Genomic DNA, 20,263 nt, shown 5'->3' with positions numbered 1-20,263 from the left:
CCTGGGATTGAGCCCTGCATCAGGCTCTCTGCTCAGCAGGGAGCCTGCTTCCCTTCTTCTCTCTCTGCCTGCCTCTCTGCCTACTTGTGATCTCTGTATGTCAAATAAATAAATAAAATCTTTACAAAAAATTTAACTCGGGACGCCTGGGTGGCTCAGTCAGTTAAGCTGCTGCCTTCAGCCCAGGTCATAATCCCAGTTTCCTGGGATCAAGTCCCCCTTCGGGCTCCTTGCTCGTCAGGGAGCCTGCTTGTTCTCTCTCTCTCTCTCTCTGACAAATAAATAAAATCTTTAAAAAAAAATTTAACTCGGGCATCTGGGTGGCTCAGTGGGTTAAAGCCTCTGCCTTCGGCTCAGGTCATGATCCAGGAATCCTGGGATCGAACCCCGCATCGGGCTCTCTGCTCAGCAGGGAGCCTGCTTCCTCCTCTCTCTCTGCCTGCCTCTCTGCCTACTTGTGATCTCTGTCTGTCAAATGAATAAATAAAATTTTTTTTAAAATTTTAACTCATATACACAAATAACTAAAATAATATATTTCTATACTGCTCCCACCTCTTCTAATACTACCTATTTTTCATAGTGAACATTTATCACCCATGCTATAAGGTATCTCTATTATACATAAAATCATAGTGCATCCTTTTCTAAGCACCTATCCATATAACCTTGTATTATATTTATCTAAATTAAAACCTCCAATTATCAGATACCAGCTAAACACTATGTTCAGTAGGGCTAATAAACCCTTCAATAGCTGCTCTTTCCCAAAACGAAATGGAAAATAGACTAGAAGATATTGCACATTATTTCTCAATTTACCTGTGCTTTGGTTCATCACAAGTCTTGGAGGAGAACTTGTTTCTTCAGATTCTTCTGATGAGTGTGCCAGGAAGTCATGAAGCTTCTGCACCAATGTATTCAACTTGCTTTCACTATCAAAACAAAAATTTAAAGAACTTCTTTAATTAGCCTGTCATGTATTTAATCAAATGTAAAGGTCTAACAAACTGAAAACATACCTATACTGTATGTGGTCTGAAAGAATATATATTCAAAATAAAAGTAAATGAATTTTCATTATTTCACTAAAGATTTGAAAACATGAGTAAAATGCTGATGTGACTTTGCTTTACATCATTTAAAATAGCAATAATGTATCAAATATATTTACTAAATACTCCCTGGAAGCCTTCTGTATTTTTTTAATCACTCTATCTTCTGCTTGTCACAGAATAATTAATGACAAAAAGATGAAGAAAATCCAAAACAGAACTTAGCAGAGCTCACAGATTCCCAGGGAAATATTTATGTAACTAAATCATTACAGCATATCCTGCTAAGTTATATTAATAAGTGTATCTGTAACCCAACAGATTTATAAAAGCTGAAACCTTAAAAGAATGCACAAAATAAACATGTATCCCATTTCGAATACAGGATTTACTAAACTTAAAAGAGGGAAAATAGATAAAACTGACGACTGAAATTTAAAACTTTTGTGTATTCAAAGATACCATTAAGAAAGTGAAGAGATGAGCCATACAACTGAAGAAAACTATTTTCAAATCATACATCTGAAAAGGTATTAATATCCTTTTGCATAATATATATATATCCTTCAAATAAGATGGTATATCTTCTTTAAATACTTTTTATTGGACGCCTGGGTGGCTCAGTCCTTAAACTGCTGCCTTTGGCTCAGGCCATGATCCCAGGGTCCTGGTATTGAGCCCTGCCTCAGGCTCCCTGCTCAGCAGGAAGCTTGCTTCTCTCTCTCCCTCTCCCCCTGCTTGTGTTCCCTCTCTCTCACTGTGTCTCTCTCTGTAAAATAAATAAATAAAATCTTCTTTAAAAATTAAAAAAATAGATTTTTATCCTTTTAATAAATAATTTTTGTAATTTAACAATAAAAAAAAGGACCCAATTTAAAAATGGGCAAAGGACATAGACACCTGGGTGGCTTAGCTGTTTAGGCAATTGCCTCCAGCTCAGGTCACGATTCTGGAGTCCCAGGATCTGGAGTCCCAGGATCAAGTTCCACATCAGGCTCCCTGCTCAACAGGGAGTCAGCTTCTCCCTCTGACCCTCCCCCACCTCAACCTTGCTGGCTCTCTTTCATTCTCTCTCAAATAAATAAAATCCTAGAAAAAAAAAACAGACAAAGGACATAGACATACACTTCTCCAAAGAAGATATACAAAGCGCCAGTAAACACATGAAAAATGTTCAAGATTATTAGTCATTAGAAAAGTGCAAATCAAAACCACAAGATACTATTTTACACTCATTAGGGTGGATATAATAATTTTTTAAATGAAAAGTAAGGGTTGGCAAGGGTATAGAGAAACTGGAATCACACTATAGAGATAATCCTTGCATTGTGTAAGTCTCATATGTGGAAATAGTGTTTTAAACATACCAACACCAACTATTTAAAAAGGCAACATTTATCAATCCTTTTGTAAAGTGAACAATCTTCCTAAGGCAAAACCACACACGTTAACTAATCATCAGTTTTATAACTGTGAACTATTACGAATGATATTTTTTATTAAATCTAGACATGGTTGTCACTTTCTTCCTCTCTCTACCAAAATATGAAGCTGACTCAACCAGTACTACATACTAAATAAGCCCTTAAAGCCATCCTTTAGGAATGGTTAAAAATCTCTACTGGGAAACAATGTGTTCAGCCTTCATGCTTATAGTCACACAATTGGTTTTTTTAGATTTTATTTATTTGAGAGAGAGAGAGAGAGCATGAGAAGGAGGAGGGTCAGAGGGAGAAGCAGACTCCCTGCCGAGCAGGGAGCCTGATATTGGACTTGATCCCAGGACTCCAGGATCATGACCTGAGCCAAAGACAGTTGCTTAACCAACTGAGCCACCCAGGTGCCCCACACAATTTTTTTTTAAAGATCTTATTTATCCATTTGAAAGACAGAGATCACAAGTAGGCAGAGAGGCAGGCAGAGAGAGAGAGAGAGAGAGAGAGAGAGAGAGGAGGAAGCAGGCTCCCTGTGGAGCAGAAAGCCGGATGTGGAGCTCGATCCCAGGACCCTGGGATCATGACCTGAGCCAAAGCAGAGGCTTTAACCCACTGAGCCACCAAGGCGCCCCATAGTCACACAATTTTAACAGTGGCTTGATGAAGATGACCTGTGAAATCTGACCTGCCTATCTGCAAGTAGATCAAAAATATTTAATTCTTCCTGTAAACTAATCACATCATCAATGACAAGATTTTAGACGAGTCCTAATTTCAGTATTTGAGTCCTAATGTCAGTATTCATAACTACAGGCTAATTTCTTTCCCTTGGATATTTTACTATACTTTTTTTCCAAGAGGAACTATAGAATTCCAAATATTTTATGTGTATTCTTTTGTACTATTATTTTGGAGATGTTGATGCACAGAGGAACTAGCCTCTTTTTAAATTAAATATTTTATCATGAGATAAATGTAGATTCACATGCAGTTTTAAGAAAGCTTCTGTGTATTCATTACCCACTTTCCTTCAATGATAATGTCTTACATAACTATTTTTCACTTTCAACTCATTCATCTACCTGTTCCCATAGATGGGCTGCTGTGCTTCAGACACAGCAATGGACCACACAGTCTCTGAAATTTAGTTATACGATCATGGGTATGATCACATTGACCAAAATGGTTTTTCTGGAAAAATGAACAGTAAGTAATTTAAAATTTTTGTTCACGTCATGATTGTTTAAAATAGCACAGACAAAAATACTATTATCCAAGCAGGAAAGAGTTATATTATCTCTGTTCACAAGATGGCATCTTATATGCAGAAAACCTTAACTATATCACAAAAATTTCTGAGACAGTTAATAAACAAATTCAGTAAAGTTAGTGGATACAAAATCAACACACAAAAACCAGTTGCATTTCTATACACAAACAACGAACAGTCCAAAATGGAAATTAAGAAACTGATTCCATTTAAAACAGCATTGAAAACAATTAAATATTTTAGAATTAATTTAACCAAGGAGGCTAAAGATTTGTACAGTGAAAATTGCAAAACAGCACTGTTTTCACTACTCAAAGAAATTAAAGACACATATAAATGGAAACCCTGTGTTGATGGATTAGAAAAAGTAAATATCGTTAAAATAACAGTATTACACAAACTACCTAGAGATTCGTTTCAACCCCTATCAAAATCCCAATGCAATTTTTGCAAAAATAGAAAAACCCATCCTAAAATTCATGGAGAAACTCATTGAATCCCAAAACACCAAAACAATAATGATAAAGAAGTTGGAGAGATCACACTTCTTGATTTCAAAACGAACAGCAGAGCTAAAATAATCGAAACAGTGTGGTCTGGACAAAAGGACAAATATACAGACCAGTGGAATAGAGAACTCAAAACTAAACCGTTGTATAGATATGGTCAATGACTGAAGCTGGACCCTTGCCTGACATCACATATAAAAATTAACACAAAAAGCATCAAAAAGATAAACACAGTAGCTAAAACTATTAAAATTTCTGGAAGAAAACATAGGGAAAAATTCTTCATGACATTATATTATTATATTCCATGATGATTTCTTGAATACGACAGAAAAAGTGCAACAGAAGAAAAAAAAAATAGACGAACTGGATTTCATCAAAATGAATACCTTCTGTGCATCAAAGTACACCATCAAGAGAGTGAAAAGAACCCAAAGAATATGAGAAAATATTTCCAAATCATATATCTCAAGTGGTATTCATATCCAGGACATAAGAAAATCCTAGAACTCAACAACAACAAAGATTTAAGGAGCACCTGGGTGGCTCAGTCAGTTAAGTGTCTGCCTTTAGCTCAGGCCATGATCCCAAGGTCCTGGGATCAAGCCCTGCATCGAGCTCCCTGTTTGGCAAGGAGTCCGCTTCTCCCTCTCCCTCTGTCTCTTTCTGCTGATGCCCCTGCTTGTGCTCTTTCTCTGTCAAATGAATAAATAAAAAACTTAAAAAAAATCAGAGATAGGCAAATGACTTAAATAGACATTTCTCAAGAAGAAAAGATGTACAAATATCCAATGAGCACACATAAAGAGACTACATTGCTAATTATTAGGGAAAAGCAAACCAAAACCACAATGAGATACCATTTCACACACATTTATGTTACAAAAAAATGGAAAATAACAAATCCTGATAAGGATGTAGAGAAATTAGAACCCTGAATGTACTGCTGGTAGGAATACTGAACGGTTCAAGCACTGGAGAAAAACAGTATGGTAATACTTCAAAAAGTAAACATGGAATTGCCATATGACCCAGCAATTCCACCTCCAAGTATATATCTAAAAGAAATTGAAAGCTGGGACTTACACACCAACATTCATACCAGCATTATTTATAAGAACCAAAAGGTACAAATAACCAAAATCCATCAAAGATAGATAAATGGAAAAATAAAACACAACAGATACATGAAATAAAAGGAATGATATTCCCCAAAAAGGAATGAAATTATGACACATGCTATAACCTAAATGAAATTTGAAAACCTTATACTAAATGAGTAAGCCAGACACAGCAAAAGAACAAATATTGTATAAATTCCACATAGTTGAAGTTCCTGAAATAGCCAAATTCATAGAAAAGGAAAGTGTATTACAAGGCTGGAAGGGGGAGGTAATACACAGTTACCGTTAATGGAAACAGTTTTGTGTTGAAAATAATGAAAATGTTCTCGAAATGGAGAGTGATAACGATTGCACAAGAATGTCAATGTATGTATCTAAAGGCAATGAATCACACACTTAAATATGGTTAAAATGGTAAATATCTTTAAAAACTTTCCAATATCTGAGACAAATATTATAAAGTTATTGGGGGAGTTTGTGCTGCACATGGCCACTAAAGATAAAAACAAAGAATTGCATTGCTTACACTAGAGAAAATTTGGAAATAACCCAATTATTCACAAATAAACAGAATGAATAGACTGTTCACACAACACAATCCTATATAGCACTTAAATAAATGAACCAGAACCACATGAATCAATATAGACTAAAAACAGTTCAAATGGGACTTCAGCTTCATTTACAAAATTCTAGGATTATAAAAGTCTGAAGGAAATATCATTAAATTTTAAGTGCCATTTATTTTAATAATAAAACAACTTATCTTCATGTAAGCCCACAAAACAAGCCCCAACAAATAAAAAAATATTGAAGTCATACCATACATATATTCTAAACACAACATTCTTAAACTAGAAGTCAACCACAAGAAAAAATCTAGAAAGACTACAAATACATGAAGATTAAATAACATGCTACTAAACAATGAATGGGTCAACCAAGAAATCAAAGAAGATATAAAACAGGACATGGAAACAAAGGAAAATGAAAACACAATGGTCCAAAACCTCTGGGAGGAAGCAAAAGTGGTTCTAAGAGGAAAGCTTATACCAACACAGGTATATATCAAGATGCAAGAAAAATCTCAAATAAATAACCTAACCTTAAACCTAAAGGAGCTAATGAAAGAAAAACAAACAAAACCTAAAACCAGCAAAAGAAAATAAAGATTAGAGCAGAAATAAATGATACAGAAACTAAAAACAAAAACAATAAAACAGATCAATGAAACCAGAAGCTGATTTTTCTAAGATCAACAAAGTCTGGCTAGAGCTTTATCAATTTATCAAGAAAAAAAGAGAAAGGACTCAAATTAATAAAGTCATAAATAAGAGAAAAGAAATAACAACCAACACCAGAGAAATACAAGAGAATATTAAGAAAAATACTAATACCAACAAATTGGACAACAAATCGATTTACAAGACATCTTAAATTCCTAGAAACATATAAATTACCAAAATTGAAACAGGAAGAAATAGAAAATTTGAACAGATGAATAACCAGCAAAGAAACTGAATCAGTAATCAAAAAACTCCCAACAAACACAAGTCCAGGACCAGATGGCTTCACAGGTGAATTCTACCAATTAAGAGTTGGGTGGGGGCGCCTGGGTGGCTCAGTCGGTTAAAGCCTCCACCTTCGGCTCAGGTTATGATCCCAGGGTCCTGGGATCCAGCCCCACATCGGGCTCTCTGATCAGCAGGGAGCCTGCTTCCTCCTCTCTCGCTTCCTGCCTCTCTGCCTACTTGGGATCTTTGTCTGTCAAATAAATAAATAAATTCTTTAAAAAAAAAAAAAAAAAGAGTTGGGCGCCTGGCTGGCTCAGCGGGTTAAAGCCTCTGCCTTCAGCTCAGGTCATGATCCCAGGGTCCTGGGATCGAGCCCCGAGTCAGGCGCTCTGCTCAGTGGGGAGCCTGCTTCCCCCTCTCTCTCTGCCTGCCTCTCTGCCTACTTGTGATCTCTCTGTCAAATAAATAAATAAATAAAATCTTCAAAAAAAAAAAAGAGAGAGCATTAATACCTATTTTCCTCACACTATTTCAAAAAAAAAGGAAAAGGAACTAAAACCTTCACACTATAAGGCCAGCATTACTCTAATACCAAAACCAGATAAAGACACAACTAAAAAAGAGAACTGAAAGCCAACATCCATGATAAACACAGACGTAAAAATTCTCAACAAAATACTAGCAAAAAAAAGCATTCACCAGGATGCCTGGGTGGCTCAGTCTGTTAAGGATCCGCCTTTGGCTCAGGTCATGATCCCAGGCTCCTGGGATCTTGAGTCCCACATCGGGCTCCTTGCTCAGCAGGGAGCTTGCTTCTCCCTCTCCTTCTGCCTACAACTACCCCCTGCTTGTGCTCTCTTTCTGCCAAGTAAATAATAATAATAAAATCTTTTTAAAAAATCACTCACCATGATCAAGCGGGATTATTCCTGGGTTTCAAGAGTAGTTCAATATTCACAAATCAAGCAACGTGATATATCACATTAATAAGAGAAAGGATGAAAACCATATGATGATTTCAATATATGCAAAAAAAAAAGCATCGACAAAGTATAACATCCATTTATGATATAAACTCTCAACAAAGTAGGTTTAGAGGGAATATACTTCAACATAATAAGGGCCACATATGAAAAGCCCACAGCTAATACCAGTTTCCCCAATGGAAAAATGGGGAAAAAAACTGAGAGCTTTGCCCCTAAGGTCAGGAACTAGATAGGGATGTCCACTCTCACCACTTTTATTCAACAAAGTACTGGAAGTCCTAGCCTCAGCAATCAGAGAAGAGAAAGAAATAAAGGGCATCCAAATTGGTAAGGAAGAAGTAAAACTCACCATTTGCAGATGACATGATACTCTCTATAGGAAACCCAAAGATTCCAAACACACACACAAAAAAATGCTAGAGCTAATACATCAATTCAGTAAAGTCGCAGGATACAAAACCAACATACAGAAATCTGCTGAATTTCTATATATCAATAATGAAGTAGGAGAAGGAAAAATTAACAATCTCATTTACAACTGCACCAAAAATAAGACACCTAGGAATTAACAACAAAGTGAAGCACCCGTACTCTAAAAACTATACAACACTGATGAAACAAATTGAAGAGGACACAAAGAAACAGAAAGACATTCTATGCCCATGGATTAGATTAACAGATATTGTTAAAACGTCTACTACTACTACCAAAGCAAACCACACATTTAACGCAATCTTTACCAAACTACCAACAACACTGATTTTTAAAACCAAATCTTTGCTTTTTTTAAAGTAAGCTCTGGCCAACATGGGGTTTGAACTCAGAGCCCAAAAATGAAGAGTCCCATGCTCTACTGACTGACCTAGAAAAGCACTTCAGTAGCATTTTTCACAGAACTAGAACAAAAAAATCTTAAAAATTTGTATGGGACCAAAAAGACCCCAAATATCCAAAGCAATCTTAAAAAAGAAAAATAAAGCCGGAAGTATCACAATTCAGGATATCAAGTTATATTACAAAGCTGTAGTTCTCAAAACAGTATGATACTGGCACAAAAACAGAAACACAGAACAGAACAGAAAACCCAGAAATAAACCCACAACTATACGGTCAATTAATCTTCAACAAAGCAGGAAGGAATATCCAATGGGAAAGGACAGTCTCTTCAACAAATGGTGTTGGGAAAACTAGACAGGTACATGCAAAAGAATGAAACTGGACCATTTTCTTACACCACACACAAAGATATTTCAAAATGGATAAAAGATCTAAATGGGAGATAGGAAACCATTAAAATCTAAAAAGAAAGCACAGGTAGTAAAGTCCCTGATATCGGCTGTAAGAACTAGATAGGTCTGAGACAAGGGAAACAAAGCAAAAATAAGCTACTGGGCTTCATCAAAATAAAAAGCTCCTGCACAGCAAAGGAAAACATCAACGTAAAAAAAACTAAACGTAAAAACAACGTAAAAAAACTAAAAGGGAACCTAATGAATGGGAGAAGACATTTGCAAATGACATATCTGATAAAGGGTTAATATCCAAAATACATAAAGAACTTATACAAATCCAAAACCAAATAATCCAATTTAAAAATGAGCAGAAGACATGAACAGACATTTCTCCAAAGAAGACATTCAGATGGCCAAAAGACAAAAATAAATAAATAAATAAATAAATAAATAAATAAATAATGCTTAAATGTCACTCCTCATCAGGAAAATGCAAATCAAAACTATAATGAAATATGATCTCATGCCTGTCAAAATGGCTAAATTCAAAAACAGAAGAAAACAGTGGTAGCAAGGATGTGCAGAAAAAAGAACCCTCATGCATTGTTGGTGGGAATGCAAGCTGGTGCAGCCACTCTGGCATACAGCATGGAGGTTCCTCAAAAAGTTGAAAACGGAGCTACCCTATGACCCAGCAATCGCACTACTGGGTATTTACCCTAAAGATACAGATACAGTGATCCAAAGGGGCACGCACATGCACACAATGTTTATAGCAGCAATGTCCACAATAGCCAAACTATGGAAAGAACCTAGATGTCCATCAACAGATGGATAAAGATGTGGGGTGTGTGTGTGTGTGTGTGTGTGTGTTTGTGTGTATACACAAAACAATGGAATTCTATGCATCCATCAAAAATGAAATCTTACCATTTGCAATAATGTGGGTGGAACCAGAAGGTATTATGCTGAGCGCAGAGAAAATTATCATATTATCTCCCTGATATGAGGAAGTTGAAAGGCAGAGTGGGGGGTTTGGGGGTAGGGAAGGAAAAAATGAAACAAGATAGGATCAAGAGGGAGACAAACCATAAGAGATAATCTCACAAAACAAACTGAGGGTTACTGGGGCGAGAGGGGGTATGGAGAGGATGGTTGGGTTATAGATATTGGGGAGGGTATGTGATATGGTGAGTGCTGTGAAGTGTGTAAGCCTGACGATTCACAGACCTGTAACCCTGGGGCAAATAACACATTACATGATAATAAATATGATAAAAATGATAAAAATAATTAATAGGGGAAAAAAACCAAAAATGCCAAAAAAAAGCAAGTTGTGAAATAATATGTACTTAATGGTGTCAAACTCATAAAGCTGAAAAATTCTAAATAATGTTTTTATGGATGCAGATAAATTTATCCATACTTGTATATATATATAGAAGATATAAGACCTCACCTCTATCTTCTAATGTTTTATTTCTTTAAAAGAAATCTGAAGCAAATATGACGTAAGATTTCATAAAGCTAGGTGGTAGGTGCAGAAGTATTTATAGTATCTGAAATTTTTCCCAATTAAATAATACATTCAGAGCATGAATGTTCTAAAACTCATTAGTTATTTGTTTACATAGTTGTTTACATTCAATAACTTAAGTCTAAAAATATACTGATGAAGTATTGAGAATGTAAGCTTCATACCTCACTTCTTTTTAGACAGAACAAAAGCATCCTTCTATCCTTCATATATTAAGTTTGATAATAAAAACTAAAGGAAATCTTCAAAAAATTAAGTGTAAGAATTAATGAATTTGCCTCCCTTCTTTATTTAATCAGCACTTATTATATGGCAACTATAAGCATTCAAAACAATCTAATACCATAAATGCCTTTTTCTGTCACAAGTCACCCAGTCATATGTAGACCAACGTATATTTGGACACATTACAAAAGACCAAAGTCAAAAATTTTAAAAGAGCTAAACAAACACTAAAACAGGGACGCTGGCCTTCAGAGCAGTTCTTAAATGGAAAATTTTAAAAGAGATTCCTAAAATAGCAGATTAGTTTACTATGCCACTCTGGGACATACAAAGACATCCTAGAATATCTTTTTAAAACCAGCGAAAACACTCAAAACCCTCCTTATACATCCAATTAAGATATGGCTAAATATGAATTACTAGTACATGAGCAAAATATTCTAATGAAGGTTTACAGTATATTAAATCAAAGTTCAAACTGAGAAGCACTGGAACCAGACACTAAGCCTTGTCATAACCAGAAACCTGGGACATAAATGGTCATTCACAAAAATAAAGCTCATGCAAAACAAGAAATCTCATAACATAAATACAGCTGATAACTCCTAAATCATACCTTATCCAGATCTTAATTATAAATTACTTAAAAAGTAGAGGTTTGGGTACTGGGGTTGCTCAGTCCCTTAAGCAGTTGCTGACGGCTCAGGTAATAATCCCAGGATCCTTCAAGTCCCACATCAGGCTCCCTGCTCGACAGGGAGTCTGAATCTCTCTCCTCTGCCCCCACCCCCTTTACGCTCTCTCTCCCAAATAAACAAGATCTTTTTTTTTAATTAAGCTTGCTTTTTAAAATAATAAGGAATAGGGAGAGATTATCAAAGTACTCAAAAAAATTCATAGCAACTTTTCAATGGACCAGGCCTTTAACCAATTTCACTCCAATGTCTTGAATTTACAATAAATCAATCATGGATATAACTAAACAATGACTCTAGACAATGACATGAAAACTTCACAAATACATATGACACTAGGAAAAAACGGCTCTCATGGGTGACATAATATCTATTTCACTGCTTTATCCCCCAGTAACCAGCAAAACAATCATCTAACAATTATTTGCTGAAAAAACTGAACAATCAAAACAGTCCTTATCTTCTTTCTACTCTTGTATGTTTGATACAGTGACAAAAATATTCCCCCCTCCATTTTTTTAACTTTTTATATATATTCCAGTTACTTAACATACACAGTAATATTAGTATCAGGTGTGCAATTCAGGAATTCCACACCAACATATAATACTCAGCACTCATCAAAACTGCACTCCTTAAACACATCACCTATTTAATCCATCCACCCACCCACCTCCCCTCTGGTAACCATCCATTTGTTCTCTATAGTTAAGAATCTGTATCTTAGTTTGGTTGTCTTTTTCCCTAAGATCATTTTGAGTCTTATAATCCACATATGAGTGAAATTATGACTTATTTTGTGGAGCATAATACCGTCTAGCTCCATCCATGTCGTTGAAAATGGTAAAATTTCATTTTTTAATGGCTGAGTCATGTTTCATTGTGTGTATATATACAACACTTTATCTATTAATCAGTCGATGGACATTTGGGCTCCTTCCATAATTTTGCTATTGTAGGTAATGCTGCTACAAACATCAAGGTGCACATATCCCTCTTAGTATTTTTTAATTCCTTGGGTAAACATCTAATAGTACAATGCACAATCATAAGGTAGTTCTATTTTTTTTTAAAGATTTTATTTATTTGACAGAGATCACAAGTAGGCAGAGAGGCAGGCAGAGAGAGAGGAAGGGAAGCAGGCTCCCTGCTGAGCAGAGAGCCCTATGCGAGGCTCGATCCCAAGACCCTGAGACCATGATCAGAGCTGAAGGCAGAGGCTTTAACCCACTGAGCCACCCAGGCGCCCCAAGGTAGTTCTATTTTTAACTTTTTGATGAATCTCCATGCTGTTTTCCAAACTGGCTGCAACCGGTTTGCATTCCCATCAACAGTGTAAGAGGGTTCTCCTTTCTCCACATCCGTGACAAAACCTGTTCTTTCCTGTCTTCTTAATTTTATCCATTCTGACTGTGATCATTGCAGTTTTGATTTGTATTTCCCTATGATAAGTGACATTGAGCATCTTTTCATGTGGCTGTTAGCCATTTGGATATCTTCTTTGGAAAAATGTCTCATTCATGTCCTCTTGCCCATTTCTTAACTGGATTATTTGCTTTCTGGGTATTGAGTTTTTAAGTTCTTTATAGATTTTGAATACTAACCCATTATCAGATTGGTAATTTGCAAATATCTTCTCCCATTCCATAGGTTACCTTTTAGTTTTGATTGCTTGCTTCACTGTGCAGAAGCTTTTTATCTTGATAAAGTCCAAACAGTTCATTTTTGCTTTTGTTTCCCTTGCCTCCAGAGACACGTCTAGTAAGAAACTGCTACAGCCAAGGTCGAAGAGGTTCCTGCCTTTGTTCTCCTCCAGGATTTTGATGGTTTTCTGACTCACATTTAGATCTTTAGTCCATTTTGAGTTATTTTTGTATGGTGTAAGAAAGTGGTCCAGTTTCATTCTTCTGCATGTGGCTGTCCGGTGTTCCTAACATCATTTGTTGAAAAGACTGTCTTTTTTCCCACCAGATATTCTTTTCTGCTTTGTCAAAAATTAGTTGACCTTATAATTGTGGGTCCATTTCCGAGTTTTTTCTTCTGTTCCATTGATCTATGTGTCTGTTTTCATACCAGTACCATACTGTCCTGATGATCACAGCTTTGTAATATAGCTTTAAGTCCAGAATTGTGATGCCTCCAGCTTTTTCTTTTTCAAGTTGCTTGTGGTATTTAGTGTCTTTTGTGGTACCATACAAATTTTCTGATTGTTTCTTTCAGCTCTGTGAAAAATGCTGATGGTATTTTGAGAGGGATTGCACTGAATGTGTACATTCACACTGGTTCTTCCAATCCATAAGTATAGAATGTTTTTCCGTTTCCCTGTGTCATCTTCAATTTCTTTCATCACTGTTTTTAGTTTCCAGATTATAGACCTTTTACCTCTTGGTCGGGTTTATTGCTAGACATCTTCTTTCTCCATAAAATTGTAAAAGGGTTTGATTATTTGATTTCTCTTTCTGCTACTTCATTACTGGTGTATAAAAACAACAGATTTCTGTATGTTGACTTTGTATCCTGGAACTTCACTGAATTCATTATCAGATCTAGCAATTTATTGGTCGAGTCTTTTGGGTTTCTATATAAAGTATTATTTCATCTGCAAACAGTCAAAGTTTGAGTTCTTCCTTGCCAATTGGGAGGCCTTTCCTTTTGTTGTCTGCTTATCGTGGCTAGGACTTCCAATATTATGTTAAATAATGGTGGTACGGGTGGACATCCCTGTTTTGTTCCTAACCATAGAGGAGGGGAAAAGGCTGGTTTTCCCCCACTAAGGATACCATTAGCTGTGGGGTTTTCATATAAGGCCTTTATGATGTTAAGAAACATTCCCTCTGAACCCTCTTACACTCTTGGTGGGAATGCAAGTTGGTGCAGCCTCTTTGGAGAACAGTGTGGAGATTCCTCAAGAAATTAAAAATAGAGTTTCCCTATGACCCGGCAATTGCACTCCTGGGTATTTACCCCAAAGATACAGGTGTCATAAAAAGAAGGGCCATCTGTACCCCAATGTTTATGGCAGCAATGGCCACGGTCGCCAAACTGTGGAAAGAACCAAGATGCCCTTCAACGGACAAATGGATAAGGAAAACGTGGTCCATATACACTATGGAGTATTATGCCTCCATCAGAAAGGATGAATACCCAACTTTTTTTTTTTAAAGATTTTATTTATTTATTTATTTGAGAGAGAGAGAAGGTGAGAAAGAGCATGAGAGGGGAGAAGGTCAAAGGGAGAAGCAGACTCCCTACCGGAGCTGGGAGCCTGATGTGGGACTCGATCCCAGGACTCTGGGATCATGACCTGAGGCAATGACAGTTACTTAACTAACTGAGTCACCCAGGCATCCCTGAATACCCAACTTTTGTAGCAACATGGACGGGACTGGAAGAGATTATGTTGAGTGAAATAAGTCAAGCAGAGAGAGTCAATTATCATATGGTTTCACTTATTTGTGGAGCATAACAAATAGCATGGAAGACATGGGGAGTTAGAGAGGAGAAGGGAGTTGGGGGAAACTGGAAGGGGAGGTGAATCATGAGAACTATGGACTCTGAAAAACGATCTGAGGGGTTTGAAGTGGCGGGGGGGCAGTGGGAGGTTGGGGGAACCAGGTGGTGGGTATTAGAGAGGGCACGGATTGCATGGAGCACTGGGTATGGTGCAAAAATAATGAATACTGTTATGTTGAAAATAAAATTTTAAAAAAAACTTTTAAGAAAAAAAAAGAAACGTTCCCTATAACCCTACTTTGTTGAGGGTTTTTTTTTTAAAGATTTTATTTATTTATTTGTCAGAGAGAGAGAGAGTAGGCAGGCAGAGCAACAGGCATAGGCAAAGGGAGAAGCAGGCTCCCTGCAGAACAAGGAGCCCGATGTGGGACTCGATCCCAGGATCATGACCTGAGCAGAAGGCAGCTGCTTAACCGACTGAGCTACCCAGGCATCCTGTTAAGGGTTTTTATCAAGAATGGATGTTAGGGGCGCCTGGGTGGCTCAGTGGGCTAAGCTAAGCCTCTGCCTTTGGCTCGGGTCATGATCTCTGGGTCCTGGGATCAAGCCCTGCTCTGCGGGGAGCCTGCTTCCTCTTCTCTCTCTCTGCCTGCCTCTCTGCCTACTTGTGATCTCTGTCAAATAAATAAATAAAATCTTTAAAAAAAAAAAAAAAGAATGGATGTTATACTTTGTCAAATACTTTCCTGCATCAACTGAAAGGAACATATGGTTCTTACCATTTTATTAATGTGGTATATCATACTGATTGACTTAGGAATACTGAACCACTGTCACAGCCCAGGAATACATGATACTTTGAATGTAGTGTTGGAGGTGGCTCTGTGGCGCAATGGATAGCGCATTGGACTTCTAGTGACGAATGTAGTGTTGGATTCAGTTTGCTAATATTTTACTGATAATTTTTGCATCCATGTTAGCATGCATATTAGGCATATTGGCCTGTATTTCTCTGTTTTAGCAGAGTCTTTATTTGGGTTTGGTATCAGGATAATACTAGCCTCATAGAACGAATTTGGAAGTTTTCCTCCCATTTCTTTTTTTTTTAATAGTTTTGAGAAGAATAGTTATTAACTCTTCTTTAAAAGTTTCATAGAATTCCTCTGAGAAGCCATCTGGCCCTGGACTTTTGTTTGTTGGGAGATTTTTGACTACTGATTCAATTTGTTGCTTATCAGTCTGTTCAACTTTCCTACTTCCTCCTATTTCAGTTTTAGTAGTTTATGTTTCTAGGAATTTATCCACTTCTTTCAGGTTGTCCAATATGTTAGCATAGTTTTTCATAATATTCACTTATTGTTTGTATTACCGTGGTATTTGTTGTTTCTCCTCTCATCCGTGTTTTATTTTGTTCCTTTATCTTTCCTTTTTGGTAAGTCTGGCGAGGGGTTTATCAATTTAATTGATCTTTTCAAAGAACTAGCTCCTATTTTCATTGATCTGGGTTTTTTGTTTGGTTACTTTCTATATTATTTGTTTCTGTTCTAATCTTAATAATTTCCTGTCTTCCACTGTCTTTAGGCTTCATTTGTATTTCTTTTTCTAACTCCTTTAGGTGTAAGGTTGTTGATTTGAGATATTTCTTCCTTGAGGTAGGCCTGTATTGCTATTTACCTCCCTCTTAATGCTGCATCCCAAAGGTTTTGAACTGTTGTGTTTTTATTTGTTTCTATGTATATTTTAATTTATTCTTTGATTTCCTGGTTGACCCATTCCTTCTTTAGTAGCATATTGTTCAACCTCCATGTTTTTAGGCCTTTCAAATTTTTTTCTTGTGGTTGACTTCAAGTTTCATAGAATTGTGGTCAGAAAAGATGCATGGTATGTTCTCAATCTTTTTGTACTTGTTGAGGCTGGATTAGTGACCCAGTATTTGATCTATTCTGGAAAATGTCCCATGTGCACTTCAAAAGAATGTGCATTCTGCTGTTTTAGGATGAAGTGTTGTAAATATATTCAAGTCCATCTACTCCAGTATGTCATTCAAAGCCACAGTTTCCTAGCTGGTTTTTTTAGATCATATGTCCATTGATAATGCTAAAGTCCCCTGAAACTACTGTATTATTACCAATGAGTTCGTTTATGTTTGTTACTGTTTTATATATCTAGGTGATCCCATGTTGAGTGCATAAATAATTTCAATTAGATCTTCTCTTTGACAGGCACCTTTATTATGATATACTGCCCTATCCTGTCTCTTGTTACAGTGTGCTTTAAAGTCTATTTTATTTGATATACGCATAACTATTCTGGCTTCCTACTGACATCCATTTGCATGCTAAATGTTTCTACAACCCCTCACTTTCAATCTGCGGATGCCTTTAGATCTAACATAAATCCCATTGTAGGTAGCACATATATAGGTCCTGTTTGTTTTTTATCCACTCTGATACCCTATATCTTTTGTTTGGAGCTTTTTAAGTCTATTCACATTCAGAATGATTACTAACAGATACACATTTAGGGCCATTTTATTATTTGTCATGGCTTCTGGAGTTTTTCTCTACTACTTTCTTGTCATCATCATTTTTTGTCTCTCCTTCCCACTCAGAGTCCCCTTTAATATTTCTTGCAGGACTGGTTTAATGGTCACAAACTCCTTTATTGTTTGTCTGGGAAACTCTTTCTCTCTCCTTCTATTCTGAATGATAGCCTTGCTGGATAGAATATTCTTAGCTACAGAATTTTCCCATTCAACATTTTATAGATATCATGCCACTCCATTCTGGCATGCCATGTTTTTGTTGAGGAATCTGCAGTGAACCTTATGGGTCTTCCCATGTCAGTTAAGGATTTCTTTTGTCTTGCTGCTTTTGAATTTTTTTAATGATTTTTAAAAATATTTATTTATTTTAGAGCACATGGGAGTATGGGGAGAGGCAGAGGGAAAAAGAGAATCTCAAGCAGACTTCCCACTAAGCACAGAGCCCAACATGGGGCTCCATTTCATGATCCTGAGATCATACCCTGAGCCAAAAACCAAGAGTCAGATGTTCAATCGACTGAGCCACCCAGACACCCAAGATATTTTTCTTCATCACTGTATTTTGCAATTTTAATTACAATGTTTTGGTATTGGCCCGCTTTTGTTGATTTGATGGTAGTTCTCTATGTCTCCTGGATATGGATGTCTGCTTCCTTCCCCAGATTAAGGAAGTTTTCAGCTATTATTTCCTCAAATAAATGTTCTGTCCCCTTTTCTCTTTTGTTCTTCATCTGAGACACCTATGCCACAAACGTTATTACATTTGATGGACTCGCTGACTTCCCGAAGTCTATTCTTGTTCCATAATTCTTCTCTCTTTTCTTCAGCTTCATTATTTTACATCATTTTGTTTTCTGTATCATTTATTCATTCCTCTGCTTCTTCCAACCTTGTGTTCATTGCACTGAGCCTGTTTCAGGCCTCAGTTACTGCAGTCATCATTTCTGATCCCTTTTTAATTATTTTATCTCTGAGGTACAGGCCTTACTGAAGTCTTCCAGGCTTTTCTCAAGCCCAGCAACTATGGCTATGATTGTTGCTTTCAATATTCTACCAGGCATACTACTTGTATCTGTTTAGCTTAGATCTCTGGCTGTGATCTTGTTCTTTCAGGTTGGATGAGTTCCTCCATCCTAGCATTTTGTCTAAATCTCTGACTTCTGTGTGTTATAAAAGTTATGGTTCCTGCTCCTGAAAGTAAAGGCTTTATGAAGAAGAAGTCATATAGTGTCCAGGGACTGGCACTTAAGGAAGTGTCTGGTAATTGCATGTGCACTCTCCTATCGTGTTTTGGCTGCTCTGTCCTTCAAGCAATTGTATGCATAGGCTCTCCTTGCCCACAGTGGGCAGTGTTTGGTCCTTGGCCAGAGTCTGGAGAATTTTTTTTTTTTTAAGATTTTATTTATTCTTCAGAGAGAGAGGGAGAGAGAGCGAGCACAGGCAGACAGAATGGCAGACAGAGGCTGAGGGAGAAGCAGGCTCCCTGCTGACCAAGGAGCCCGATGTGGGACTCGATCCCAGGACGCTGGGATCATGACCTGAGCCGAAGGCAGCTGCTTAACCAACTGCACCACCCAGGCGTCCCAAGTCTGGAGAATTTAAATTAGGTGGGCTCTGGTCTGCTTGTTAAATGAGACCTGATACTACTTTCACTAGAACTGAAGCCCCACAGAAGTCTCTGCTCAGGAGATGTGGAATGGGTAGAGGTTTCTATTAGTCTGGAAAGTGGTTCACCATTCTGGAACTGAGGCAAACTTGACCAAGAAGAGCAGTTCCACCAGAGTGCAGGGGTGTGGGACTTGGTGTAAGAAGGTGAGGCAGCCTGTGTTGAGGTGCTGCATTGCTTCCTGCAGGTAGATGTGTATTTATGTTGGGGAACAGGGAAAAGAAAATATGCCAGCTGGTTTCTTTGTCCCCAGAGAAGCTTGTGGTGAATGCTACCTGTCAGGGAGGTGCTCTAAGATCAGCAAATCATCTCCCCGTGTGCACCAGGTATTTAAAGGGGTACATGCACTCTGGTGTACAGCAGCTCTATCAATAATAGCCAAAAATATGGAAAGAGGCCAAATCAACTGATGAATGAATAAGGAAGATGTGGTGTGTATGTGTGTGTGTGTATACACATAAAATGGAATATTATTCACCCATCGAATTTACTCAGCCTTTGAAAAGAATGAAATCTTGCCATTTGCAATGATGTCGATGGAGCTACAGTGTATTATGCTAAGTGAAGTACGTCTGTAAGAGAAAAACAAATACCATACGGTTTCACTCATAGATGGAATTTAAGAAAGAAAACAGATGAATGTATGGGAAGGGGAAAAAAAGAACGAGAGAGAGGTAAACAAACCATAAGAAACTCTTAACAGAGAACAAACTAAGGGTTGATGGAGGAAGGTGGGTGGGGGATGGGCTAGATGGGTGATAGGTATTAATTAAGAAGGGCATTTTTGTTAAAAAAATAAAAAAAATTTTTAAATTTTTAAAAAAAGAAGGGCATTTTTTATGATGTGCACTGGGTGCTATATGTAAGTGATGAATCACTAAATTCTACCCGAAACCAATATTGCACTGTATGTTAACTAACTAGAATTTTTTTTTTAAGATTTTATTTATTTATTTGACAGACAGAGATCACAAGTAGGCAGAGAGGCAGGCAGAGAGAGAGAGAGAGAGAGAGAG

At 37.0% G+C, this 20,263-nt stretch overlaps 1 protein-coding gene across 4 annotated transcripts in view; it reads right to left on the bottom strand.

Moving 5' to 3' along the window:
• The window catches only part of ATRX (ATRX chromatin remodeler), a 301,682-nt gene that overhangs the window by 247,578 nt on the left and 33,841 nt on the right, over positions 1-20,263 (bottom strand). For all 4 annotated transcript variants that reach the window (XM_059385663.1, XM_059385664.1, XM_059385665.1 and 1 more), the window contains exon 2: positions 823-935. In XM_059385663.1, the coding sequence (XP_059241646.1) occupies positions 823-935 (113 nt within the window). The remainder of the gene's footprint in view (positions 1-822; positions 936-20,263) is intronic.

Source organism: Mustela nigripes, chromosome X, assembly GCF_022355385.1.
Source record: "Mustela nigripes isolate SB6536 chromosome X, MUSNIG.SB6536, whole genome shotgun sequence".
NCBI classification, from domain to species: domain Eukaryota; kingdom Metazoa; phylum Chordata; class Mammalia; order Carnivora; family Mustelidae; genus Mustela; species Mustela nigripes.
Note: the sequence above shows the minus strand (reverse complement) of the source record. Positions and strands in the feature narration are given on the sequence as shown.